Raw genomic sequence first — 23,639 nt, forward strand, 5'->3', positions numbered from 1 at the left:
AGAAAGACCTTTCCTGGGTAACTACATATTTACCCTGTATAGGGAGCCTCTCGGGATTCAGAAAATGATGAGAACGAAAAGTCTCTCCTTCCACCCAGAAAAATTATCCCTGAATAGAATCTGCCTGTGGATAAGAACTTCCTTCCTCAAGGGTCCCCAACCCTTTCTGAAGGATCCTGTGGTAAAATGTAGAGTCGTAACTAGATTTTAATCATGACAATCGGCTACCACAAAAATGTATTCTGTCACAAGGCAGCAACATAATCTCCCTGCAGACTCAGGAAGAGAAGCGGGGCTGAGAGAGAGAGAGAAAGCCCGTGGTTAAAACAGGATTAAAGATGATATAGGAGTTAAGCAGAAGAGCAAAGGGAAAGTCACCCCCAGGCTACCCTCCCTCCATAGGATAGCTCAGATCCTAAAAGGACACAGAGCTCTGGACCTGACACTGCCGGACCCACACTCCTAGCTCAGGCCCTACACAACCAGTACGTGGGAGATGAGGGTGGATCAGAGACGCCTACCTTCTACAGTTCACCTCGGAAGACTCGTGCTTGGACAAAGACCACACGTCCTCCATTAAGAGCTCCCCCTTCTTGTGGGCTATGCGAGCCAGAGGAGAAAGCCAAGAAAAAGTCATACAGGAGAAGAGCCCAGCATTGTCCACTGGGTGCTGGTGTCTGAGGACAGAAAACCCAAAGCACAAAACTGTCAACACACGTGGAGAGGCTAGCCAACACTTACAATACAATGTTTAGTATACAGAACTCCTGGCTAAACCCAGGTTTTCCCCAAATAGTCTAATCTTAGCCCGAATTTTTTTTGGTGCTTCACAGACAAGCCACTAACCAGCAGAACCTCTTACTTGGAAGTGGTCCGGATGGGCTTCAGAGCACTTAAGCTATGATGGTACTTTCCCTTGGGATGTTCCTCATCCAGGATTCTGAGCTGAGAATGCATGGAGGTATCCAGGGAAAGGCCCTCAGCTCGGGCTGCTGCTTCCAAGGCATCTTGGCAATCCAGCTGTTTCAACAGATAGGCAAAAGCACAATTAAGGAACAGTAGAAAAACAGAGAGCACCAAATCTGCCTGACATTAACAGCTCAAACTGCAAACCAGATTCATCTTACCCAAGAAATCCCAAGGGTCAGTAGGTTAAACACTAACTTGTATGATATGAACTTGCTAAGGAACATTAAACCAGATACTTAAAATTTCTAAACTAACAGACTTCATTTTTTGAGTACTTTCAGAAAAAATTGAGCAGAAAGTACAGAGTTCCCATATACCTCCTCACCTCCCCCCTCTCCTCCCCCTGTTTCCTCCATAATTAACATCTTGCATGAGTGTGCTACATTTGTCACAACTGACAGCCCAATACTGATATATTATCACTAACTAAAGTCCACAGTTTACATCATTATTCACTCATTGGGTTGTATATCTTAAAATTTATATTTTTATCACTAAAATGTTTTATCTTTCATTTCCCAATACAGACTGAGAGTCAATTACTACACTACTAACTGCAAATTCTATTGCCCATTTTCTATGGCAAAAACTTCACAATCCCCCCCCACTCCCGCCTTATCAGCCCTGTCATGCAGAAAAAGCCAGGATGCACACATGCCTCCTCTCTCTCTCTTATCAGCAACAGGGAGAGCAGAAGCGGGGCTCTCACCCTGGCTGCCCCGCTAAAGAGCTCCTACCCAGACTTCTGAAGCATGAAGCAGAGAGTCTCATGGGTGGAAATACAAAGTTATACATATTTTACTATAAAGTTTACAAGTACCAATTAATCATATTAACAAAAATGCGTATAATTCAAAGTCTGACTGTGGCAGAAGAGGGTGGACCAAAAATCTGGACACGTCTACGCCCGTTTACTCTAAAAGTAACCCAAAGTCACTTAATTTTTTAAAAAGTTTATTGAAGTATAGTTGATTTACAATGTTGTGTTAATTTCTGCTGTACAGCAAAGTGATTCAGTTATACATATATATATATTCTTTTTCATATTCTTTTCCATTATGGTTTATCCCAGGATATTGAATATAGTTCCCTGTGCTATACAGTAGGATCTTGTTGTTTATCAACCAAAGTTACTTTTGCAGTTACTGTTGCAGAAACATAAGCATTCTTTTCCTCAAGTAAGGATGATAAGGACCTTATGCTTTTCTCACATTCTCACAAATATTTCCAGCAATTATTGTGAACTAGCAAGAAAGAATAGATCCCCAGATCAAGAAAAAGTTAAGTGGTGCAGCACCTAACACACTGTGCCTCACACAAAGTGGAGTCTCTATTTTGACACACCACCTCTTTTACACACAAAACAGAGGCAACTCAAATATTAAGGATTTGTGCCTGGGGGTCACCTGCATGCCTATGTGGCTCTCTCCTCAAATACAATAGCTTTAGTTCACAGCACACTTATGAATCTTCAGATAAGTCACTGCTTAGTATCAGTCAAGTACACAGCAACTGGGAAGCATTTTTTCCCTTTTGTCAAAGGCAAGGCAAACTTCAAAACAAAGTCTACCTTCAAGAGAATAACAACAAAACGTGACAAAGGAGTCAACACCAAGAAAAGAATGAACTCATATAAAGTCCTTAGTTATTAGGTGAACACTTATTTATGGCACCTAAAAATGAACTTAAGTCTACTGAGATTCAAGTACACAACAAAGGTTTTTTTGTTTTGTTTTGTTTACTTAATATTTATTTAACCTTTAAGCTGCCCATAACCACAAGGGGAAGAAAAGAAAACCATTGGATTGAGAAAGCAGAAAGACACACTAAAAATACAAACATATTCTCTATAAGGGAGTAGAAACTGAGAATACATACAGAGTAGGTACAGAAGGTGACAAGGACCAGCCTTATTTGGATGTTCTAAGCTTCAAAAGAAGACAAAAATTAAAATAATACCATTTCAAGTACACACTGGATAGCTGCCCTAAATGAACTATATGCTGGGTCACAAGGCAAACCGTAACACATTTCAAAAGACTGATATCACAGTGTATGTACTCTGACCACGAGGGAATTCAATTAGAAGTCAGTAACAAAGATAACATGAAAATCTCCAAATATCTAAAAATTGCAACACACTTCTAAATAATACGAGTTAAAGAAGACATCAAGTCGAAATTAGTATATATATTCTGAGCTAAATAATAAGAAATTGTAACACATCAAAATCTGTGGGATGCAGCTAAAGTGGAGCACAGAGAGAAATTGTGAAGGCTTTCAAAGCATATATTAGAAAAGAACAAAAAGTGAAACATCAGTGCTCTAAGGTAGGGGTTGGCAAAATTTTCTGTAAAGGTCCAGCTAGTAAATATTTTAGGCTTTGTGGGCCAAGAGACAAAATAGAGGATATTATGCAGGTACTTATGTTACAAAAGAAAACAAATTTCTACCAAATGTTTATTGCCAAAATTCAAAATATAGTAATACTAATTGAGTACAATTTTTTTGGTGGTACAGGTCTACTAATGAGAAGAATGAAATTCTTTTATGAGGGAATAACATTTCACTTAACTGGGGTTTAAAATAGTTTTCCCTTGGTTACATTTCTTTATACTAACGATGAAATATCAGAAAGGGAATGCAAACAAATAGTCCCTTTTAAAATCACATCAAAAAAATAAAATACTTAGGAATAAACCTCATCAAGGAGGTGAAAGATTTATATACTGAGAACTATAAAACATTAACAAAGGAAATTGAAGATGATTCAAAGAAATGGAAAGATATCCCATGCTCTTGGATTGGAAGAATTAATATTGTTAAAATGGCCATACTACCCAAAGCAATCTACAGATTTAATGTGATCCCTATCAAATTATCCATGACATTTTTCACACAACTAGAACAAATAATCCTAAAATTTGTATGTAACCATAAAAGACCTAGAATTGCCAAAGCAATCCTGAGGAAAAAGAACAATGGAGGAGGCATAACCCTTCCAGACTTCAGACAATACTACAAAGCTACAGTAATCAAAACAGTGTGGGGCTTCCCTGGTGGCACAGTGGTTGGGAGTCCGCCTGCCGATGCAGGGGACACAGGTTCGTGCCCCGGTCCGGGAAGATCCCACATGCTGCGGAGCGGCTGGGCCTGTGAGCCATGGCCGCTGAGCCTGCGCATCCGGAGCCTGTGCTCTGCAACGGGAGAGGGCACAACAGTGAGAGGCCCGTGTACCGCAAAAAAAAAAAAATAAAACACAGTGTGGTATTGGCACAAAGCCAGACATACACATCAGTGGAACAAAACAGAGAGCCCAGAAATAAACCCATACACCTATGGTCAATTAATCTTTGACAAAGGAGGCAAGAATATACAATGGGGAAAAGACAGTCTCTTCAGCAAGTAGTGTTGGGAAAGTTGGACAGCCACATGTAAATCAATGAAAGTAGAACACACCCTCACACCATACACAAAAATAAACTCAAAATGGCTTAAAGATTTAAATGTAAGACAAGACACCATAAAACCCCTAGAAGGGAACATAGGCAAAACATTTTCTGACATAAATCATACAAATGTTTTCTTAAGTCAGTCACCCAAGGCAATAGAAATGATAGCAAAAATAAACAAATGGGATCTAATCAAACTTATAAGCTTTTGCACAACAAAGGAAACTATAAACAAAATGAAAAGACAACCTATGGACTGGGAGAAAATATTTGCAAATGATGCGACTGACAAGGGCTTAATTTCCAAAATATACAAACAGCTCATACAATTCAATAACCAAAAAACAAACAATCCAACTGAAAAATGGGCAGAAGATCTAAATAGACAATTCTCCAAAGAAGACATACAGGTGGCCAATAGGCACATGAAAAGATGCTCATCATCACTAATTATTAGAGAAATGCAAATCAAAACTATTGTACAATGAGTTATCATCTCACACTTGTAAAAATGGCCATCATTAAAAAGTTTAAAAATAATAAATGCTAGAGAGAGTGTGGAGAAAAGGGAACCTCTTATACTATTGGTGGGAATGTAAATTGGTGCAGCCACAATGGAAAACAGTATGGAGGTTCCTCAAAACACTAAAAATAGAGTTGCCATATGATCCAGCAATCCCACTCCTGGGCATACACCCACACAAAACTATAATTCAAAAAGATACATGCATCCCAGTGTTCACAGCAGCACTATTTACAATAGCCAAGACATGAAAGCAACCTAAATGTCAATCGACAGATGAATGGATAAAGAAGATGTGGTATATATACACAATGGAATATTATTCAGTCATTAAAAAGAATGAAACAATGCCATTTGCAGCAACATGGATGGACCTGGAGATTACCATACTAAGTGAAGTAAGTCAGAAAGAAAAAGACAAATACCATATGATATCACTTATATGTAGAATCTAAAATATGACAAATTAACGTATTTACGAAACAGAAACAGTCTCACAGACATAGAGAACAGACTTGCGGTTGCCAAGGGGGGAGAGGGGAGGAATGGATTGGGAGTTTGGGGTTAGCAGATGCAAACTATTATATACAGGATGGATAAACAACAAGGTCCTATTGTATAGCACAGGGAACTACATTCAATATCCTGTGATAAACCATAATGAAAAGAATACAAAAAAGAATATATATGTAAAACTGAGTCACTTTGCTGTACAGCAGAAATTAACACACATTGTAAATCAACTACACTTCAATAAAATTTTAAAAAATAGTTTTCCCTTTTCATCAAAATTGATTGTAAATTCATCATTAATGCTGGTTTGTAACAAGATATTATAATTTCATCTTTGAAAACCTCTTTTCACACAGATAGGTACAGCCAAATACTGAATCAATCCATGAGTATATGATTTTAGTTGAGCGTACTAATCTCTTGGTAGGCATCATAGGATTCTATTAGATTTCCCTCTTGACATTTGCCTTTATCATATCATTACATTGCAGATTTGTCACTTCCAATTCAAAGTTAGGTGGAAGTCACTGAATGGCAAAATTTAGTGGACTATTTTTGTGTGTGTGGCAAAATACATGCAATATAAAAATTGACATTTTTACCATTTTTAAGTGTATTTACCATTTTTAAGTGTACCATTCAGGGGCATTACTTATATTCACAATGTTACGCAACAATCGCCACTATCTCTTTTTTTTCAATAAATTTATTTATTTATTTATGGCTGCGTTGGGTCTTGGTTGCTGTGCATGGGCTTTCTCTAGTTGCGGCGAGAGGGGGCTACTCTTTGTTGCGGTGCTCGGGGATATTCTTCGTTGCAGTGCACGGGCTTCTCATTGCGGTGGCTTCTCTTGTTGTGGAGCACGGGCTCTAGGCGCGCGGGCTTCAGTAATTGTGGTATGCGGGTTCAGTAGTTGTGGCTCACGGGCTCTAGAGAGCAGCCTCAGTAGTCGTGGCACACGGGCTTAGTTGCTCCACGGCATGTGGGATCTTCCCGGACCAGGGATGGAACCCGTGTCCCCTGCATTGGCAGGCAGATTCTTAACCACTGTGCCACCAAGGAAATCCCTCATTACTACCTATTTCTAAAATGAATGGATCTTTTCAATTAATCTACCACAAAGGAGGCAAGAATATACAATGGAGAAAAGACAGTCTCTTCAATAAATGGTGTTGGGAAAACTAGGCAGCTACACGTAAAAGAATAAAATGAGAACATTTACAAAAATAAACTAAAACATGGATTAAAGATCTAAATGTAAGACAAGAAACCATAAAACTCCTAAAAGAAAACATAGGCAGAACACTCTTTGACATAAATCGTAGCAATATTTTCTTGGATCTGTCTCCAAAGGCAAAGGAAACAAAAGCACAAATAAACAAATGGGACCTAATTAAACCTAAAAGCTTTCTCACAGCAAAGGAGACAATCTACTGAATGGGAGAAAATATTTGCAAATGATATGACCAATAGGAGGTTAATATCCAAAATATATAAACTGCTCATACAACTCAGTATCAAAAAAACAAACAACCCAATTAAAAAGTAGGCAGAAGACCTGAATAGACATTTTTCCAAAGAAGACATACAGATGGACAATAGGCAATAGCTCAACATTGCTAATCATCAGAGAAGTGTAAATGAAAACCACAATGAGTTATCACCTCACACCTGTAAGAACGGCTATCATCAAAAAGACCACAAATAACATTAGTTGGCAAGGATGTGGAGAAAAGGGAACCCTGTACACTGTTGATGATAATGTAAATTGGTGCAGCCACTGTGGAAAACAGTTAAGACGGTTCCTCAAAAAACTAAAAATAGAATTACCATATGATCCAGCAATCCCACTCCTGGGTATATATTTGAAGAAAACAAAAACACTAATTCAAAAAGATACATGTACCCCAATGTTCATAGCACCATTATTTACAATTGCCAAGATCTGAAAGCAACTTAAGTGTTCATCGACAGATGAATGGATAAAGACATGGTGTGTATATACATATATATGTATACACACACATACATATACATACAATGGAATACTACTCAGCCATAAAAAGGAATTAAATTTTGCCATTTATAACAACATGGATGGACCTGGAGGGTATTATGCTTAGTGAAGTTTGTCAGAGAAAGACAAATAGTATGTTATCATTTACATGTAGAATCTAAAAATTAAAACAAACTAGTGAATATAACAGAAAGAAAGAGACTCCGGCTTCCCTGGTGGCACAGTGGTTGAGAGTCCGCCTGCCGATGTGGGGGACACGGGTTCGTGCCCCGGTCCAGGAAGATCCCACATGCCGCGCAGCGGCTGGGCCCGTGGGCCATGGCCGCTGAGCCTGCGCGTCCGGAGCCTGTGCTCCGCAACGGGAGAGGCCGCGACGGTGCGAGGCCCGCGTACGGCAAAAAAAAAAAAAAGAAAAGAAAAAGAAAGAGACTCAGAACAAACTAGTGGTTATCAGTGGGGAGAGGGGAAGGGGGAAAGGCAAGATACAGGAAGGGGATTAAGTGGTACAAACTACTATGTAAAAAATAAATAAGCTACAAGGATAGATTGCACAGCACAGGGAATATAGTCAATATTTTATAATAACTACAAATGGAGTATAATCTATAAAAATTTTGAATCCCTATGTTGTATGCCTGAAACTATTATAACATTGTAGGGACTTCCCTGGTGGTGCAGTGGATAAGACTCTGCACTTCCAATGTAGGAGGCCCGGGTTTGATCCCTGGTCAGGGAACTAGATCCCACATGCATGCCGCAACTAAGAGTTTGCATGCCACAACTAAGGAGACTGCGTGCCTCAGCTAAGGAGCTGGAGAGCTGCAACTAAGGAGCTTGTGAGCCACAACTAAGGAGCCCGCCTGCCACAACTAAGAGCTGGTACAACCAAATAAATAAATAGATTAAAAAAAAAACTAATATAACATTGTAAATCAACTATATCTCAATTTTTTTTTTTTTTTTTTTTTTTTTTTTTTTTTGCTTTACGCGGGCCTCTCACTGTTGTGGCCTCTCCCGTTGTGGAGCACAGGCTCCGGATGTGCAGGCTCAGCGGCCATGGCTCACGGGCCCAGCCGCTCCACGGCATTTGGGATCCTCCCAGCCCGGGGCACGAACCCTCATCCCCTGCATCGGCAGGCGGACTCTCAGCCACTGTGCCACCAGGGAAGCCCCAGACCTCAATTTTTAAAAATTTAAAAATTAAATAAAATAAAATGAATGGATCTTGAAATATGGAAATTTCCTTTGTACTTCACTGAGGTTCTGAAACACACTGCTGGAACTGTAATTTAAGCTCAGAAAATATATAAACTACAAATCTTTAAGGGAATGGGGACCCCACTTCTTATTTCAAGTTTTGATAGCGTGAGAACTATATAAAGTGACTTGACATTACTTATGATTCAAACATTAGTTGTCACTGAAATTACTTTGTCACAGTCTCATTTCAGATTCCTACCAGCAATCTATGAGAGATCCAGTTTCTCCACATACTCGTCACTGCCTGGTATTGTCGTTATTTTTTATATTAGCCACCTGAACAGGTGTGGTTTAGTGTTTCATCATGATTTTAATTTCACTACCCTAATGGTTAATGATGTTTAACATCTTTTCCTATTCTTATTTGCCACTCATACATCCTTTTGGGTGAAGTGTCTGTTTAAGTCTTTTGCCCATTTTCTAAATGGATTGTTATTCTTAGTGTTGCATTTAGAGAGTTCTTTATCTATTATGGATTCAAGTCCTTTGTCAGATGATTTGAAAGTATTTTCTCTCTTAATAGGGTCATTTCACGGAGCAAAAGTTTTATATTTTGATCAAGTTTAATTTGTTGATTTTTTTCTTTTAAGGATTGGGCATTTAGTGTCATGTCTAAGAACTCTTAGCTCCAACCCCAGGTCATGAATATTTTCTACGTTTTTTTCTAAAAGTTTTATAGTTTTAAATTTTGTTCTGTGATCCATCCTGATTAATTTTTTGATTAATTTTTATATAAGGTATAAAATTTAGGCAAAGGCTCATTTTTTTGACTATAGCTGTCCAATGTTCCAACACCATTTGTTGAAGATTCATCTCTCCATTAAGTTGCTTTTGCACCTATGTAAAAATGAGTTGGCCATACTTGTATGGGTCGATTTCAGGACTCTATTCCATTGACCTATTTGTCTATCCCTTCACTGATACCATTAACTTGATTACTGTAGCTATTTAGTAAGTCTTAAAATAGCATAGTGTGATATCTCCAACTTTATTCATCCTTTACAAAACTGGTTTAGCCATTCTAGTTCTTTTACCTTTCCAGGAGAACCAAGTTCAAGATTGAGGAGAGTTTTATAAACATCTTTTGACGTTACGGCACCAGAGAAGGAAAACTTGGTATGCCATCCATTAGTATTCTCACATAAGAATGACATAGTAGCATTAAGAGAAAACTAAAATCTTCACATCTTCATTTATTCTTTCAACAAATAACTTACTAAGCACCTATGTACAAGACTGTCCCAGATGCTGGGAATAAAAAATATTCTAATTTCTATCTTTGTAGTACACTAATTTCATTTTATTCACCTCTAAAATGCCTAGTTACAATTTTCATCAAAACCTACGAATAGAAAAGTGAATGGTTGACAACAAACAAAATCGTCTTATTGCATGAGTTTTGTTCCTTTGACTATATACATGATGTCATGTTCCACGACCCCCTGGTAGTAAGTTACTTCCCTTATTGGAGAATGCCAAATTCAAAGGCTCTCTAAAAAGACTCAGATGAGAGCAGGCAGGCAAGGTTTCATTCCCAAAGGCATATCATGAGTACTATACAAGCATTATCAAATGCCTGTAACATATCAGAGACTGAGGACTCTTGCAATGTTTTTGATTTTAGAACAAGGCACTCAGTATAATTTTATTCTGACAAAGAAAAACTCCCATAGAAGTGGTTGAAAAAGTGGTTGAACTAATTCTCAAATTTTCATAGAATAATAAAACATGGAGTAAGAATGAACACAGTAAAGGTATGGAGAAGTCTATATCGTTGATCTAAGACAATCAAAAGTTGCCATTCTAAGCAACCCACTTTCCAAGTCTCATCGTATTTTTGCTATTCTTTCCTAAACTGCTTCCCAAACTGTCAATCTTGCTGTCATAGCTTACTCACTGCCCATATAAGGACAGTGAAATATCTGATGGAGATAAGAAGATTCATGCAGGATGCTCTGTTTTGAAACAGTCCTGCTCCATATTTGCACCTAGCTCCTTCAGTGACACGACTCTCAAAACAGTAAGCAACAGGTGTTTAGCTCTTGAATGATAAAATAACACAATCAAGAAAATCAAGAGAAAATCCCCTTACTCCAATAAGACTATGTTCTCTACGGTCTTAAAGTATTCATACTCCTTAGGCAGAATTTTCCCATAGTTGGAGGCCACTGTGAAGTATAATGGTTTTGCACATGGATTTCAGAAGACAGACACGGGCTCACAGGCTGATTCTGCCACCAACTTTCTACATGTTACCTAGCCACTTTAAGCTTCAATTTCCTCATTTTTACAATGGTACATGCACCTACCACAAAGTGTTGAGAGGAATTAATAGGATAATGAAAAGTGCTTAGCAAAGTATTGGGTATATAACAAACATTTAATATATAAACTATACACCAATTTATCCATCTGATAAATCATACAGCCTATCTTAACTATTCCTCTTTCCTTTAGCTTTCCCTGACTCTTTCAAGATTAGGGAATTTATTTCCTTCCTCCTATGTCTTCCCTGCACTGTGTCACTGCAATAGGATGCTTCTACTAAGAACTCCTGGAGGGCAGGCTGACTAACTCTTGTTTGCACCCCTTGCCCCTGGCACAGTACAGAGCCTGGCACCTATTATTCAAATGGCAACCAGAACATCTCCATGTTGCCCCACAATCTGCATTATTATCATGTAAAACTGCATGACATACCACTAAGAAATCTTCTTAACCGATCCACTTCTGTTTAATTTCTCTGCTCTTTTGCTTATTATTAATTGTATAATAAACAATTACAGTTTATTTTTCTCTTTCTGGATTACTTAGGATAAATTCCATCAGTGGGATTACAGGATTAAAGAGTGTAGCTCGAAGCAACTAGACATCCATCCAGTTTGTTTAATTAACCTTATTATAAGATATGTACTCCAGTACTATTGCAAAAGAGAATTGCTCTTAGTTTTAGTACTTTCAGTTCTATTTTGTTGACCTGAGCCTGCCTCTATCCCACCTACTCTGGGACATTAGCAAGAAACAGAGGAAGTTAGGGCAATCTTCTTTGTTTATAGCCCGATCTCATGACTAGCATGTATCTGTAAAGGCAAACTGCTTACTTGAAGGTGATGGGAAAATTTGGGCAAATGAACTAATAATAAACCAACATAGCATTTACTATGTGCCAGGCATTGTTTTAAATGTTTTACAGATACTAACTCTTATAATTCTCATAACTACCCTATGAGGTAGATACTCTTATTTCCCCTGTTTTACATCTGAGGAAACTGTGAAGTAGCAGCAAAGATTTGAAGAGATCTTTAAAAGCAGAGATCGAATCCAGGCTCTAGAGTTGAGGCTCTTAATCACTATGCTATGTGCCATTCCAAGAAAAAACAAGCAAATAACTCATCACTGTACAAGATGACCTCAGATGTGTCTTTATAGACAGCCAGCTCTCCTCTCTTCCCCAGGGTGAGTATCAGATTAAAATAAACTATGACTCTGCTAACTAACCTCATTATAAGCAAATGGTAATTTCCACAGTCAAAGGCACAAGTACATGATTAGAACACTAGAATATAAATAGACTATTTTACTCAATTGCAAAACTCCACTTCCTGGTTGTTTTTCAACCAAAGATGAGTAGATGCTAAATGATGAATACATTATGGACTGATATTTAAAAATAAAATAAAAGCATCTTTATACTACCCTGCCAGTAACTGCATAGATGTCTTATACTTGTAACTGTTTGGTTGGATGCCTAACTTCTCTTTCTTTCTAGACTTCCCAAAAAAGCATACCTGGCCAAGCAAGCCAGGGGGAAAAATGTCTATCTAAAGTAAAAACGAATTTAACCTACCATATTAACATTCTGTAATGTGAGTTACCACGTTCTAAGATTGAGTGGATTAAAAATAGAAATGGGGCTTCCCTGGTGGCGCAGTGGTTGAGAGTCCGCCTGCTGATGCAGGGGACACGGGTTCGTGCCCCGGTCCGGGAAGATCCCACATGCCGCAGAGCGGCTGGGCCCGTGCGCCATGGCCGCTGAGCCTGCGCATCCGGAGCCTGTGCTCCGCAACGGGAGAGGCCACGACAGTGAGAGGCCCACGTACCGCAAAAAAAAAAAAAAAAAAAGAAATGAACCAAGAAAAATGACTTAATATATTTAAGCTATATGGGCTTATTATATGAACGCATAAATAATATAACACGGTAGGGAAATACAATTGAGTGAATATCATTGGGACAAATACAAACAGATTGGAGATGAACTGAGATCCAGGTTTCACACCATACATTAATCCATCTGGAATTAACCCCAAAAGTTACATTAAAATGATGAAATAAATAGAAGAGAATTAAACAGCATATTTAGCCACCTAGGGAAGGAAATAGTCTCCATTTCCCCCCAAAGCCTGAAACTTATCAAAGGCAAGATGGATGGCTTAAAATATAAAAAGGAAAACTTTTTGCATAATGAAATTAGCATTAAGGGGAAGGGAATACAGCTAAAGGAGTGACCAGGTAACTAATATAATAATATATTTTGAACAGTCAGCTTTTACTGAAAAACATGTTTTATCCATTCATTCAGCAAGTATTTATTGAGGGGACTACACGCCAGGCACAGCTCTGGGTGCTGGGGACACAGGAGTGAAAAAACAGACTTGCACCTCGAAATCACTGCCTTAATGCAGGTTACATTCTAGTATTTATAAAAGGTCAAAATCCAGAATAATCTACTAAATTGGTTCAGAAGCTTCTCTCAGTTTCTGAATTCAATGTTACCAATCAAGAAATTAAAATTAAATTTTAAGATACAACTATATATACCTTAATAGAAATAGAGATAAAATCCAACCCGAGAAGGAGGGAAATGTAAGACAACCACATATCATCTGAACCTTGACCCAATTTTTAATGTCACTGGCAGGTACTCAGGGGAACAAACTGGTCATATGTAACACTTTACATATGCTTTGTCTCCATAGTATTATTATAGGAAGGAAAATTTTCCAAACAAAAAAAATCATTTAAACCCAATGGTTTACTGGGAACTAAATGCCTAATAGAAGATTAATGGCTAAACTACAGTAGAGCAACACTCCAGTGCAGTGCTGCTTAACGGAAATAAAATACAAGCCACAAATGTAATTTAAATGTTTCTAGTAGCCACATTTAAAAAGTAAAAAGAAACAGGAGAAATTAATTATAATAATATACATTATTTAACCCAATATATACAAAATACTATCTTTTAAACATGTAATCAATAAAAATTATTAATGAGATATTTTATATTCTTTTTTTGGTTCTAAGTCTTTGAAGTCTGGTGTGTGTTTTTTATTAGGTTTTTTTAAAATTAATTTACTTTATTTATCTATTTTTGGCTGTGTTGGGTCTTTGTTGCTGTGCGCAGGCTTTCTCTAGTTGCAGCGAGAGGGGGCTACGCTTCATTGCGGTGCGCGGGCTTCTCATTGCGGTAGCTTCTCTTGATGCGGAGCATGGGCTCTAGGCGCGTGGGCTTCAGTAGTTGTGGCATGCAGGCTCAGTAGTTGTGGCTCGCGGGCTCTAGAGTGCAGGCTCATTAGTTGTGGCGCACGGGCTTAGTTGCTCCACAACATGTGGTATCTTCCCAGACCAGGGCTCGAACCCGTGTCCCCTGCATTGGCAGGTGGATTCTTAACCACTGTGCCACGAGGGAAGCCCTGGTGTGTGTTTTATATATACAGAACATCTCAATTCGGACATGCCACATTCCAAATGTCCAATAGCTACATGTGGCTGGTGACTACAGTATTGGATAGCGTAGTCCAGTAGTTTTCAATTGAGGGTGATTTTGCTTGCCCAGGGGACATTTGGCAATGTTTGCAGACATTTTTGGTTGTCACAACTGTGCGTTCAGTGGGTAGAGGCCAGGGATGCTGCTGAACATCCTACCATGCACAGAACAGGCCCCCACAACAAAGAATTATCTGGCCCCCAAATGTCAGTAGTGCTAAGGTAGCCCTAGCTAAACAGCTAACACGGCTAGTACTTGATGTATGATGATCCAGGGGAATGTGTTTTATGAGGCCTATTTGTTTTTTACGTTACAATGCTTTAAATCAATTTTAGAAGTAACTTTTTAAGGCTTCTCCTGCGACGAGATGAGGGCACTCATTTCTCTTTACTTCTCTTACGGGGCACTGCAGACTGAAGGTCTCTCCATGGCCAGATGTTGCGGCCACAGAAGGTGTCCGCAGCAGTTGATTCATTCCAAAGGGAAAAATACTGCTTGATCCAGGAGTTGAGAAAACATTAAACAAGGAAATACTGCTGCCATTTGTATCTTCCTGAGGACTGTGGCTAGGAGACATGAGCATTTTTTTTTCCTACCAAGGTGATGGGGATGGAGCAGGGCAGGGACAGTGGGGAACTAAAAGGGGACAATGAAATTTAGATTCTGCCATGGTTCAAACAAAGGTCAGGGAAACACAGAGTCATTTACCTGCCCATCCCGTGAGGGAAACAAGGAACTTTCGATCCATAAGCAAACAGAGAGGTTTTCACAAGAGCCCTCCATCCTCTGTGCACTAAGACCATCCCCAGGGCTGGGATAATTAGCTCTCACTATCACACCACATGGCTTCCGCTTATCTAGTTTGTCCCATCTCATTTTAACAGGCTGCCAGAGCGGAATGTCTGCTGACAAGGCAACCACGGGCTTCCCCCTGCGTGGAGGCCCCTGGGACAAGATACCAGGGGCCAGCAATCATTCCCCAGGCTAAACAATCCTTTCCCAACAGCAGGACAACAGCAGGGTAGCCTTGCTAAGCCTGGAGGCTGAGGAATCAACCAGAGGCACCTCTCAGCTTCCAAGGGTATTAAAGGCTGCAATATTCCCATCTGGCCCGCCCCACAAGGAAAGCCGCACTTGGGGCACAATCAGAACAGACAGGCCTCAGACTCTACAGCATATTCTTCCTACCCTCTCCTTAATTCACAAATACAGAGTGGGTAGCCTCTTCTCATAAACCCTTCTGGCCCAAGTAAAAGCTTTTCTGCAGGTGTCCCAGCCCCACAGCTGCCTTTACGGCAAACATTTAGAAAGACAAACTTTTAAGAGGAACTGTTACACTGTCAAATACAGTTTTCAAGAGACTCAAAATGTTAACAATTAAATAAGTTAAATTTTCTTTTAAATTAAAAAAGAAATGAAAAAGCTGATACCCTCCCAGGAACAGCTGACTCCAGGCGTCCCCAATTCTCCCTCTCCCCGACAAGTTAACACTACAAAGGACATTTCCCCTCCCAATTCTCAGCACTTCCTTATTCCAATGGGTTATTAACATGATTCTGACCGGCTCTAGCATTTCCCTTAAAAACTTCCAAACAGCGGTCACTTCAGTCAAGGGACGGCGAAATTCTAGAACGTAATCTTCACAGGAAGGAAGCAGAATATAATAGAAAGGGCTCACTATTCATTCAAAGTCAGGGAACCTGCTAACTTCAGCCCTATTGCTCAGCAGCTATGAATTAACTTGTACCCCAGCTCACTAATCTGTAACTAGGCTGTATTACCCTCACGCTGAGGATAAGCTATTACAATTCACAAGTGTAAATATGTAAAACCAATGGATATAACTTACCACCATCACGGTGAAACAGGTATTTTTCCGCAGCTCATAACCTAGCATTGCCCCAGAATCCGGAGAAATTTGAGGGCTTTCAATTGTTTCATAAGCTAAATTCCAAGGAACTTTTCTAAAGTTCCTATTACACTGGGGTGTGAGATTAACTTTGTTATTATAATGATAAGGTTTCAAAGGACTAAACTGAAAATAAATCACAGAAGGGATTGGAGCCCCATTGGTTGAGGGGACAGAAGAGACTTTATTCCATGAGATCTAAGGCAGAGGTTCTCAGTGCTGCTGACACATTAGGATCACCAGGGCAGCTTTTAAACAACATGGATGCCTGAGCCTGACCCCAGAGACTGGTTTAATGGGTCTGGAACATTGGTATTTTTTTTTAACGCTCTTCAAGTGATTTTAATACGCAGCCTGAACTGAGAATCACTGATGTAGACGGTAGGATGCTGGTCATTTGCATTTGACAAAATCCCTTCAAGATTTTCAGGCTTTAGCTTAAAAAAGCCAAAATATAATTTGTAAATGAAACTCCCTTCAGTGATCAGTAAGTACCGTGTGAGCCCATGTTAAATGCCTAGAATAAGACATTAGTGGGTCCAACATGTGACTCCTGTACCGCAGAGCAGACTGGAGCCGCTGACAATGGTGGGAAGCAAAGGCAAAGGTGAAGATTTGGGCAGTCTGGCTATTTTTCCACTGTGAGAATACAACATTTCAGGAAACTAAGTGACTGCTCAACACCACATCTGCTTTAGTAAACAGAAGTTTTCATCGGATATCTAATAACAGATAAGTTGATTCTTTGAACAGCTAATTCAGAAAAAATCTTAAATAATTAAAACATATGTAACATCTAATTAATTATCTAAATAGGTTAACTCCCTAAAAGGGGGGTAAGGAGGGAAGGAATAGACTTAATAAGCTTAATTCTACGGACAGGTTCAACCATTGCAAAGACTTCCGGAGGCTTTGTTTCCTGTTTCCGGCATTGACCTTTTTATTTTTGATTAAGAGAGAGGGAGGGACAGAATGGTGAAACATTCAAAAAAGCATTAGCAAAAGGCTACCTCAAAGCAAAACCAAAGTTTCACTGAGAAAGTTCTCACTAACCATTTGTAACTTCCAAGTTATAGATCTTAACAAAATAAAGGTTTGGGTATTTAAAACTGCTTAAAAAACAAAAAGCTAGTTCCAATACTTTTCATCCCTTTTGACAGAAAGCTCCTTTAACTCATGCCAACAAGCTATATTTATTTCCCTTAAGCAGCATTTCCTAGGAAAGAAGCAGCAGTCCTGCTGCAGATGGCATAAGAGAGCTCATGATCAAGGCAGCAGGTCAATCTTAGGAGACCCACGTGGTAGACTCAGTCACCACGTGGTAGACTCAGTCACGCAGGAAAGCCACCTGGGCTCTGCACCAATGGCAGCACTGTTGTCATCTCTACCGGAGAGCTCTGGGCTGCTATTGGAGACCAACATCTGGCACCAGGCCAGACACCGTATCATACCGTACTAAGATTTATAAAGCTTTATAGACGCCTTCAGGGAAAAGAAAAAAAAAAGGCAGGTGTTCTTACGCATCCTATTACTAACTGTCCAGAAAATGTGCTGAGTCACTGAGTAGCATTCAAGAGAAAAATAATGCAAAGACTGCAAATACTAATCTCCTTCACCCTGCTCTCCTTCCTAACAGCAAGGAGACTCACAGGTAATACTTTCGACACTGAAAACACAAGAGCATGGAAAAATTCACATACCCTTAGTCCATAAAGAAAAGCTTTCAGAGTTAAATTCTCTAAAAGTGTAATGTACTAGACAGAACTATTTTATGGTAACAATAGTTGTCTCTAGGTAGAGGGGTTAAGGGTGATTTATTTTTTCTACAATCTTCTACAATTTGCACATTTTCTATAATGAGACCATAATTCTTTCATAGTAATATATCTTAGAATCATATTTCTTGGTAAGAGATTACACCCACATCTTTGTCTCCAGCATGGAACTTCAATTCACCCAAATATTTCCACTCACTAATTATGAACACTCCAACCAGGGCTACAGTGTCAGCCGAACAAGGAACTAAAGGAGACACTAAGTGAAGGTCACTGGACTTTGCAAATACTTGCTTTGTTACTTTGCCTAGAAGCAGAATATTCTAACTTGGTAGAAAGCAAATTCCACCAGTGGTACACTTCTTTTTTTTTTTTTAATTTATTTATTTTTGGCTGCATTGGTTCTTCGTTGCTGCACGCAGGCTTTCTCTAGTTGCGGCGAGCGGGGGCTACTCCTTGTTGCATGTGCAGGCTTCTCATTGCAGTGGCTTCTGTTGTTGCGGCACATGGGCTCTAGGTGCGCGGGCTTCAGTAGTTGTGGCATGTGGGCTCAGTAGTTGTGGCTCGCGGGCCCTAGAGCGCAGGCTCAGCAGTTGTGGTTCACAGGCTTAGTTGCTCCGCAGCATGTGGGATGTTCCCTGACCAGGGCTCAAACCCGTGTCCCCTGCATTGGCAGACGGATTCTTAACCACTGCACCACTAGGGAAGCCCTGCTTATTTTCCATCTTTCCTCCTTTCCTAGATTACACATGCTAGGGAAAAACAAGTCACCTTTGGCTTTAGCCTGAGCACACTGAGAAAACAAACAACCACCTCAATAAAAAAACTTATAAAAGCGTCAAATAGTTTGGTCTTGCTTTTGCTTAACTTTTAATTTAAAGCAACTAAAATCCAAACTCCTTGGCCTATTATTCAAGAACACATCATCTGAAACTCACTGACCTATCCTTCTACATATATGACTTCACACTTCATGTTCAAAGCCAACAGCACCTAGTTGGTCCTACCCACAGCTCTTTCTTCTACCAGGCATGTTCTTATTTCTCTGAATTCTAACTGTTCCTCTAAGTCTCCAACCAAATGCTACCTCCTGCTGAAGTCTTCCTTGACCTCAAAAACTGAAGCACTCTCTCCTTCTTGTTAATCTCCATAGCATCTAAATTACAGTAATCTATGTACATGCCTATGAGTTTAAGATACGGAGGGCAGGCAGGCCCAGCACTAATTTATCTTCATGTGCACCAGAACACTTCATTCAGGGCTGTGCGTGCATCTTGGAGAGTGCTCAAATGTTTGCTGAATTAAAAAAGTGAATAAACATCACATCTTAAAACAAACCAAGCCGGGGGCAGGGGGATGAATTGGGAGATTGGGATTGACATATACACACTAATATATATAAAATAGGTAACTAATAAGAACCTGCTGTATAGCACATGGAACTCCACTTCACTGTACAGTAGAAACTAATACAACATTGTAAAACAGCTATACCTCAATTAAAAAAAAAAGCACACACAAACCAACCAGACTTGGTGGAGTTATGTGATCGACATGTGCATATCTGAATGCAGTTATAAGAAAAGGAGCTGTGCTTGGAGAGTCATGCCTCAGACACAGGAACAGTGTTAAGGAGCGGTCTGGACATAAATCTTTGTTAGTTGAAATAATGCCAGCCTAATGCCAACCAAGATAATACTTAGGCTCAAAGAACTAACAGCAAGAGAAGGCACCCCTATTAGCACTTCAGGATTAAAGGATGTCTGCAAATCATCAAGTTGTGTGTGGCCATAAGCTTTAACTCAATAGTCCTGAACAAAGGGGAGGTGTGAAAATGCATTATTTTTAACTTAATTAGCTCTAAGCAGATGTGATACAAATATCTGAAACGCAAATGATTAGAGCAATTTTCCCAAAGAGTATTCCAAAAGATTTGGTCACAATATTAAGAAACAGGCAAACTGTGTACTCTGCAACTTTGCTTACAGCTTGAGAGAAAAAAAAAAATCACCCGCCTGTTTAAAATGAGAATTTAATCCCTGATGCTTTGCTTCTGAATTCTGTTTGACAGTTCCATGTGTCCATGTTAACTGGACCTATTGAAGGCTAATGGTGGTGAATAAAACCTTGTTTTCCAATTAAGAGCCACAGATTATGTATCCTTATCTTTTGCTACTTTGGGAGGTACTGTTTTTTTATTTCTGATGGATAATAGACATGCCTGGCATCTGGGAGGTCCCATCCCAGATTTCGTCTCTAAAAACTAATATGGAAACAATGGTTATGATCAAGAGACACGAAACTGTAATCTCTACCCAATTATCTACTTACATTCCTTTTTTAAAAAATTAATTAATTAATTTTTATTTATTTTATTTTTGGCTGCATTGGGTCTTCATTGCTGTGTGCAGGCTTTCTCTAGTTGCGGTGAGTGTGAGCTACTTTTCATTGTGGTGCGCAGGCTTCTCATTGTGGTGGCTTCTCTTGTTGTGGAGCACAGGCTCTAGGCGCCCGGGCTTCAGTAGTTGTGGCACGCGGGCTCAGTAGTTGTGGCTCACGGGCTCTAGAGGACAGGCTCAGTAGTTGTGGCGCACAGGCTTAGTTGCTCCATGGCATGTGGGATCTTCCCGGACCAGGGCTTGAACCCATGTCCCCTGCATTGGCAGGCGGATTCTTAACTGCTGTGCCACCAGGGAAGTCCCTCTACTTACATTCTTAAAACGGTATGCTTATACAGCCATTCTACTTCCCAAATACTTAAATTACCCATTTGTAAACTATCGCTGAACCAGAAATTTGTCATCTTGCTGATTTCCTCTATTAGCAAACTGTTATATGAGACAAGTTCAAGATATATTTATACCTAAGATTCTGGATTTTGACAGGTAATATGCAAAAAGATTCTAGGTGGTATGTGAACTTTTAAAAACACTTGATATTTACTCATTCCTTTTAACGTGTGTAAAAAATAGGTTGCATAAACCTATAATTCTATTGCTTAGGTCAAGGCTGAGCAAAAAAAGCCAGTACATTAAAGGAATTAAGGACTTTCCTGGCGGTCCAGTGGTTAGGACTTCGCCTTCCAATGCAGGGCGCGCAGGTTCGATCCCTGGCTGGGGAGCTAAGATCCCACATGCCTTGCGGCCAAAAACCCGAAACATAGAACAGAAGCAATATTGTAACAAATTCAATAAAGACTTTAAAATGGCCCACATCAAAAAAAAAAAAAAAATCTAAAAGAAATAGTTTAAGTAAAAAAAAAAAGTTCAGAGGGTACAGGATATGGTAAAAAACAGGAAAACAGTACTCAAATGTAAACGTTTAGGAAACATCAAAGGATAATGAAAATGAAACTCATGTGGACTGCTCAGATTTTATAAAAGGGGTTGGTATCAGCCTCCCGTTTCTTCAGGATGAGGCTGAGCCACACAAAGGAAACTTGCTGTCTGGCGCCTGACTTAATAATTTAGGGGACAAAAGGCACAACAGTGACTCCGTTTCCAGTTCTTCTCCACCCACAGAGGAAAAGTTTGCTGCTTCCACTGCACACCCTAATGTCAGTTCTGCTCTAACCAACTGGACAGGGCCTCTGTCGCCAGAAATTTCACAGGGCCACACACTACCTTCCCAGGTTCCATCTCTTCCTGCTCTACAAGCTACCCATGGGCAAGCTTGCTCACTCCTAAGGCTTCATCTACATGGATGCACTAATGACTCCAGAACTTGTGCCTGCTCTACTCCTTGCCTATGCTCTAATTATCTACTAATCATCTCATGTGGATGCACTTCAAACTCCACATGTTCAAAAGCAAACTCATTCTTACCTCCTCTCCTTCCTTCTCTTCCCATGTGTCCATCAATAGTTTTAAATCCTTACCATGAATCCCAGGCACCCCAATGTTTCCCTCCCCTTCCAGAGATGCCCTCAAATCTCTCCCCTCTCCTCCATCCTCACTATTATTCTTGGACACAGACCCCTGGCCTCTTTCACATGGGCTGGCACAGAAGCCTCCAGATTGCTCCCTGCATTTTGTCTCTCTCTTTCTCTCATACAGGTTTTTCCTACACTGTCTCAAAACTAATCTTCCTAAGATAAAAATCAAGTCTTAAAAATCTCAACTCAACTGCATTAGCCATTAGGTAATGCAACTTAGAACTACAATGAGATATCAGACATACCTATCAGAATGGCTAAAATAAAATTAATAACATCAAGTATTGGCAAGAATGCAGAGAAACTGGATCACTCATACATTGCTGGTGGGAATGTAAAATTATACAGCCACTCTGGAAAAGAGTATTGAAGTTTCTGATAAAACTAAACATGCACTTACCATATGACCCAGCAATTACATTCCTGGCAATTTACCCAGAGAAATGGAAATTTTATTCACACAAAATCCTATACACAAATGGCTCAGAGCAGCTTTTTTTGTAATAGCTACAAACTAGAAATAACCCAAATGTCCTTCAACAGATGAATGGTTAAACAAACTGTGGTCTATCTATAACATGGAAAATTACAATTAAAATGAAAGAACTATTGATACACACAACAAATTAGATGGATCTCAAGGGAATTAGGCTGAGTGAAAAAATCCAATGTCAAAAGGTTACGTACTATATGATTTCATTTGTACAGCATTCTTAAAAGGGCAAAATTACAGAGATGGAGAACAGATAAGTGGTTGCCAAAGACTGGGGGAGAGACTGGGACTTCCCTGGTGGTGTAGTGGCTAAGAATCCACCTGCCAATGCAGGGAACATGGGTTCGAGCCCTGGTCCGGGAAGATCCCACATGCCGTGGAGCAACTAAGCCTGTGCACAACTACTGAGCCTGCGCTCTAGAGCCTGCGAGCCACAACTACTGAAGCCCGCATGCCACAACTACTGAAGCCCGCATGCCTAGAGCCTGTGCTCTGCAACGAGAAGCCACAGCAATGAGAAGCCTGCACACTGCAACAAAGAGTGGCCCCCGCTCGCTGCAACCGGAGAAAGTCCACACGCAGCAACAAAGACCCAACACAGCCAAAAATAAATAAATAAATAAATTTATTTTAAAAAAAAGATTGGGGGAGAGGGCAAGGGAGGTGGCTGTGGCTCTAAAAAGGGAGCATGAGAGATTCTTTTGGTGGAGCTGATTTGTATCTCTACTGGGGTGCTGGTCATACAGATTTACACATGTGGAAAAATTGCATAGACTACACACACACACATGAGTGCATGTGAAACTGGTGAAGTCTTAATAAGGTGGCTGAATGGTATCCATGTCAACCAATATCCTGTTGTGATATTATACTATAGCATGCAAGAAGTTACCGCTGGGAAGCTAGATAAAGTACGTATGGGGTCTCTCCATATTATTTTTTACAACCGCATGTGGATCTACAATTATCTCAAAATAAAAAAGTTAAAAGAAAAACATCCTCTCAATAGCTTCCAATAGTTCC

General features: G+C 39.7%; 1 protein-coding gene across 6 annotated transcripts in view; it reads right to left on the minus strand.

Annotated features, from left to right (window-relative positions):
- Positions 1 to 23,639, minus strand: part of ABCC5 (ATP binding cassette subfamily C member 5) — an 85,849-nt gene that overhangs the window by 59,468 nt on the left and 2,742 nt on the right. For 2 of the 6 annotated variants that reach the window (XM_082654548.1, XM_082654554.1), the window contains exons 3-4: positions 863 to 1,020; positions 522 to 677 (exon numbers count right to left, since the gene is read on the minus strand). In XM_082654548.1, coding sequence (XP_082510674.1) covers positions 522 to 677; positions 863 to 1,020 — 314 coding nt within the window. Of the gene's footprint in view, positions 1 to 33; positions 678 to 862; positions 1,021 to 6,078; positions 6,121 to 23,639 lie in introns of those variants that run through there. The other 4 variants (XM_082654550.1, XM_082654552.1, XM_082654549.1 and 1 more) reach the window with 3 other exon arrangements.

Source organism: Grampus griseus (genome assembly GCF_964374135.1).
Source record: "Grampus griseus genome assembly, chromosome: 5".
NCBI lineage: Eukaryota > Metazoa > Chordata > Mammalia > Artiodactyla > Delphinidae > Grampus > Grampus griseus.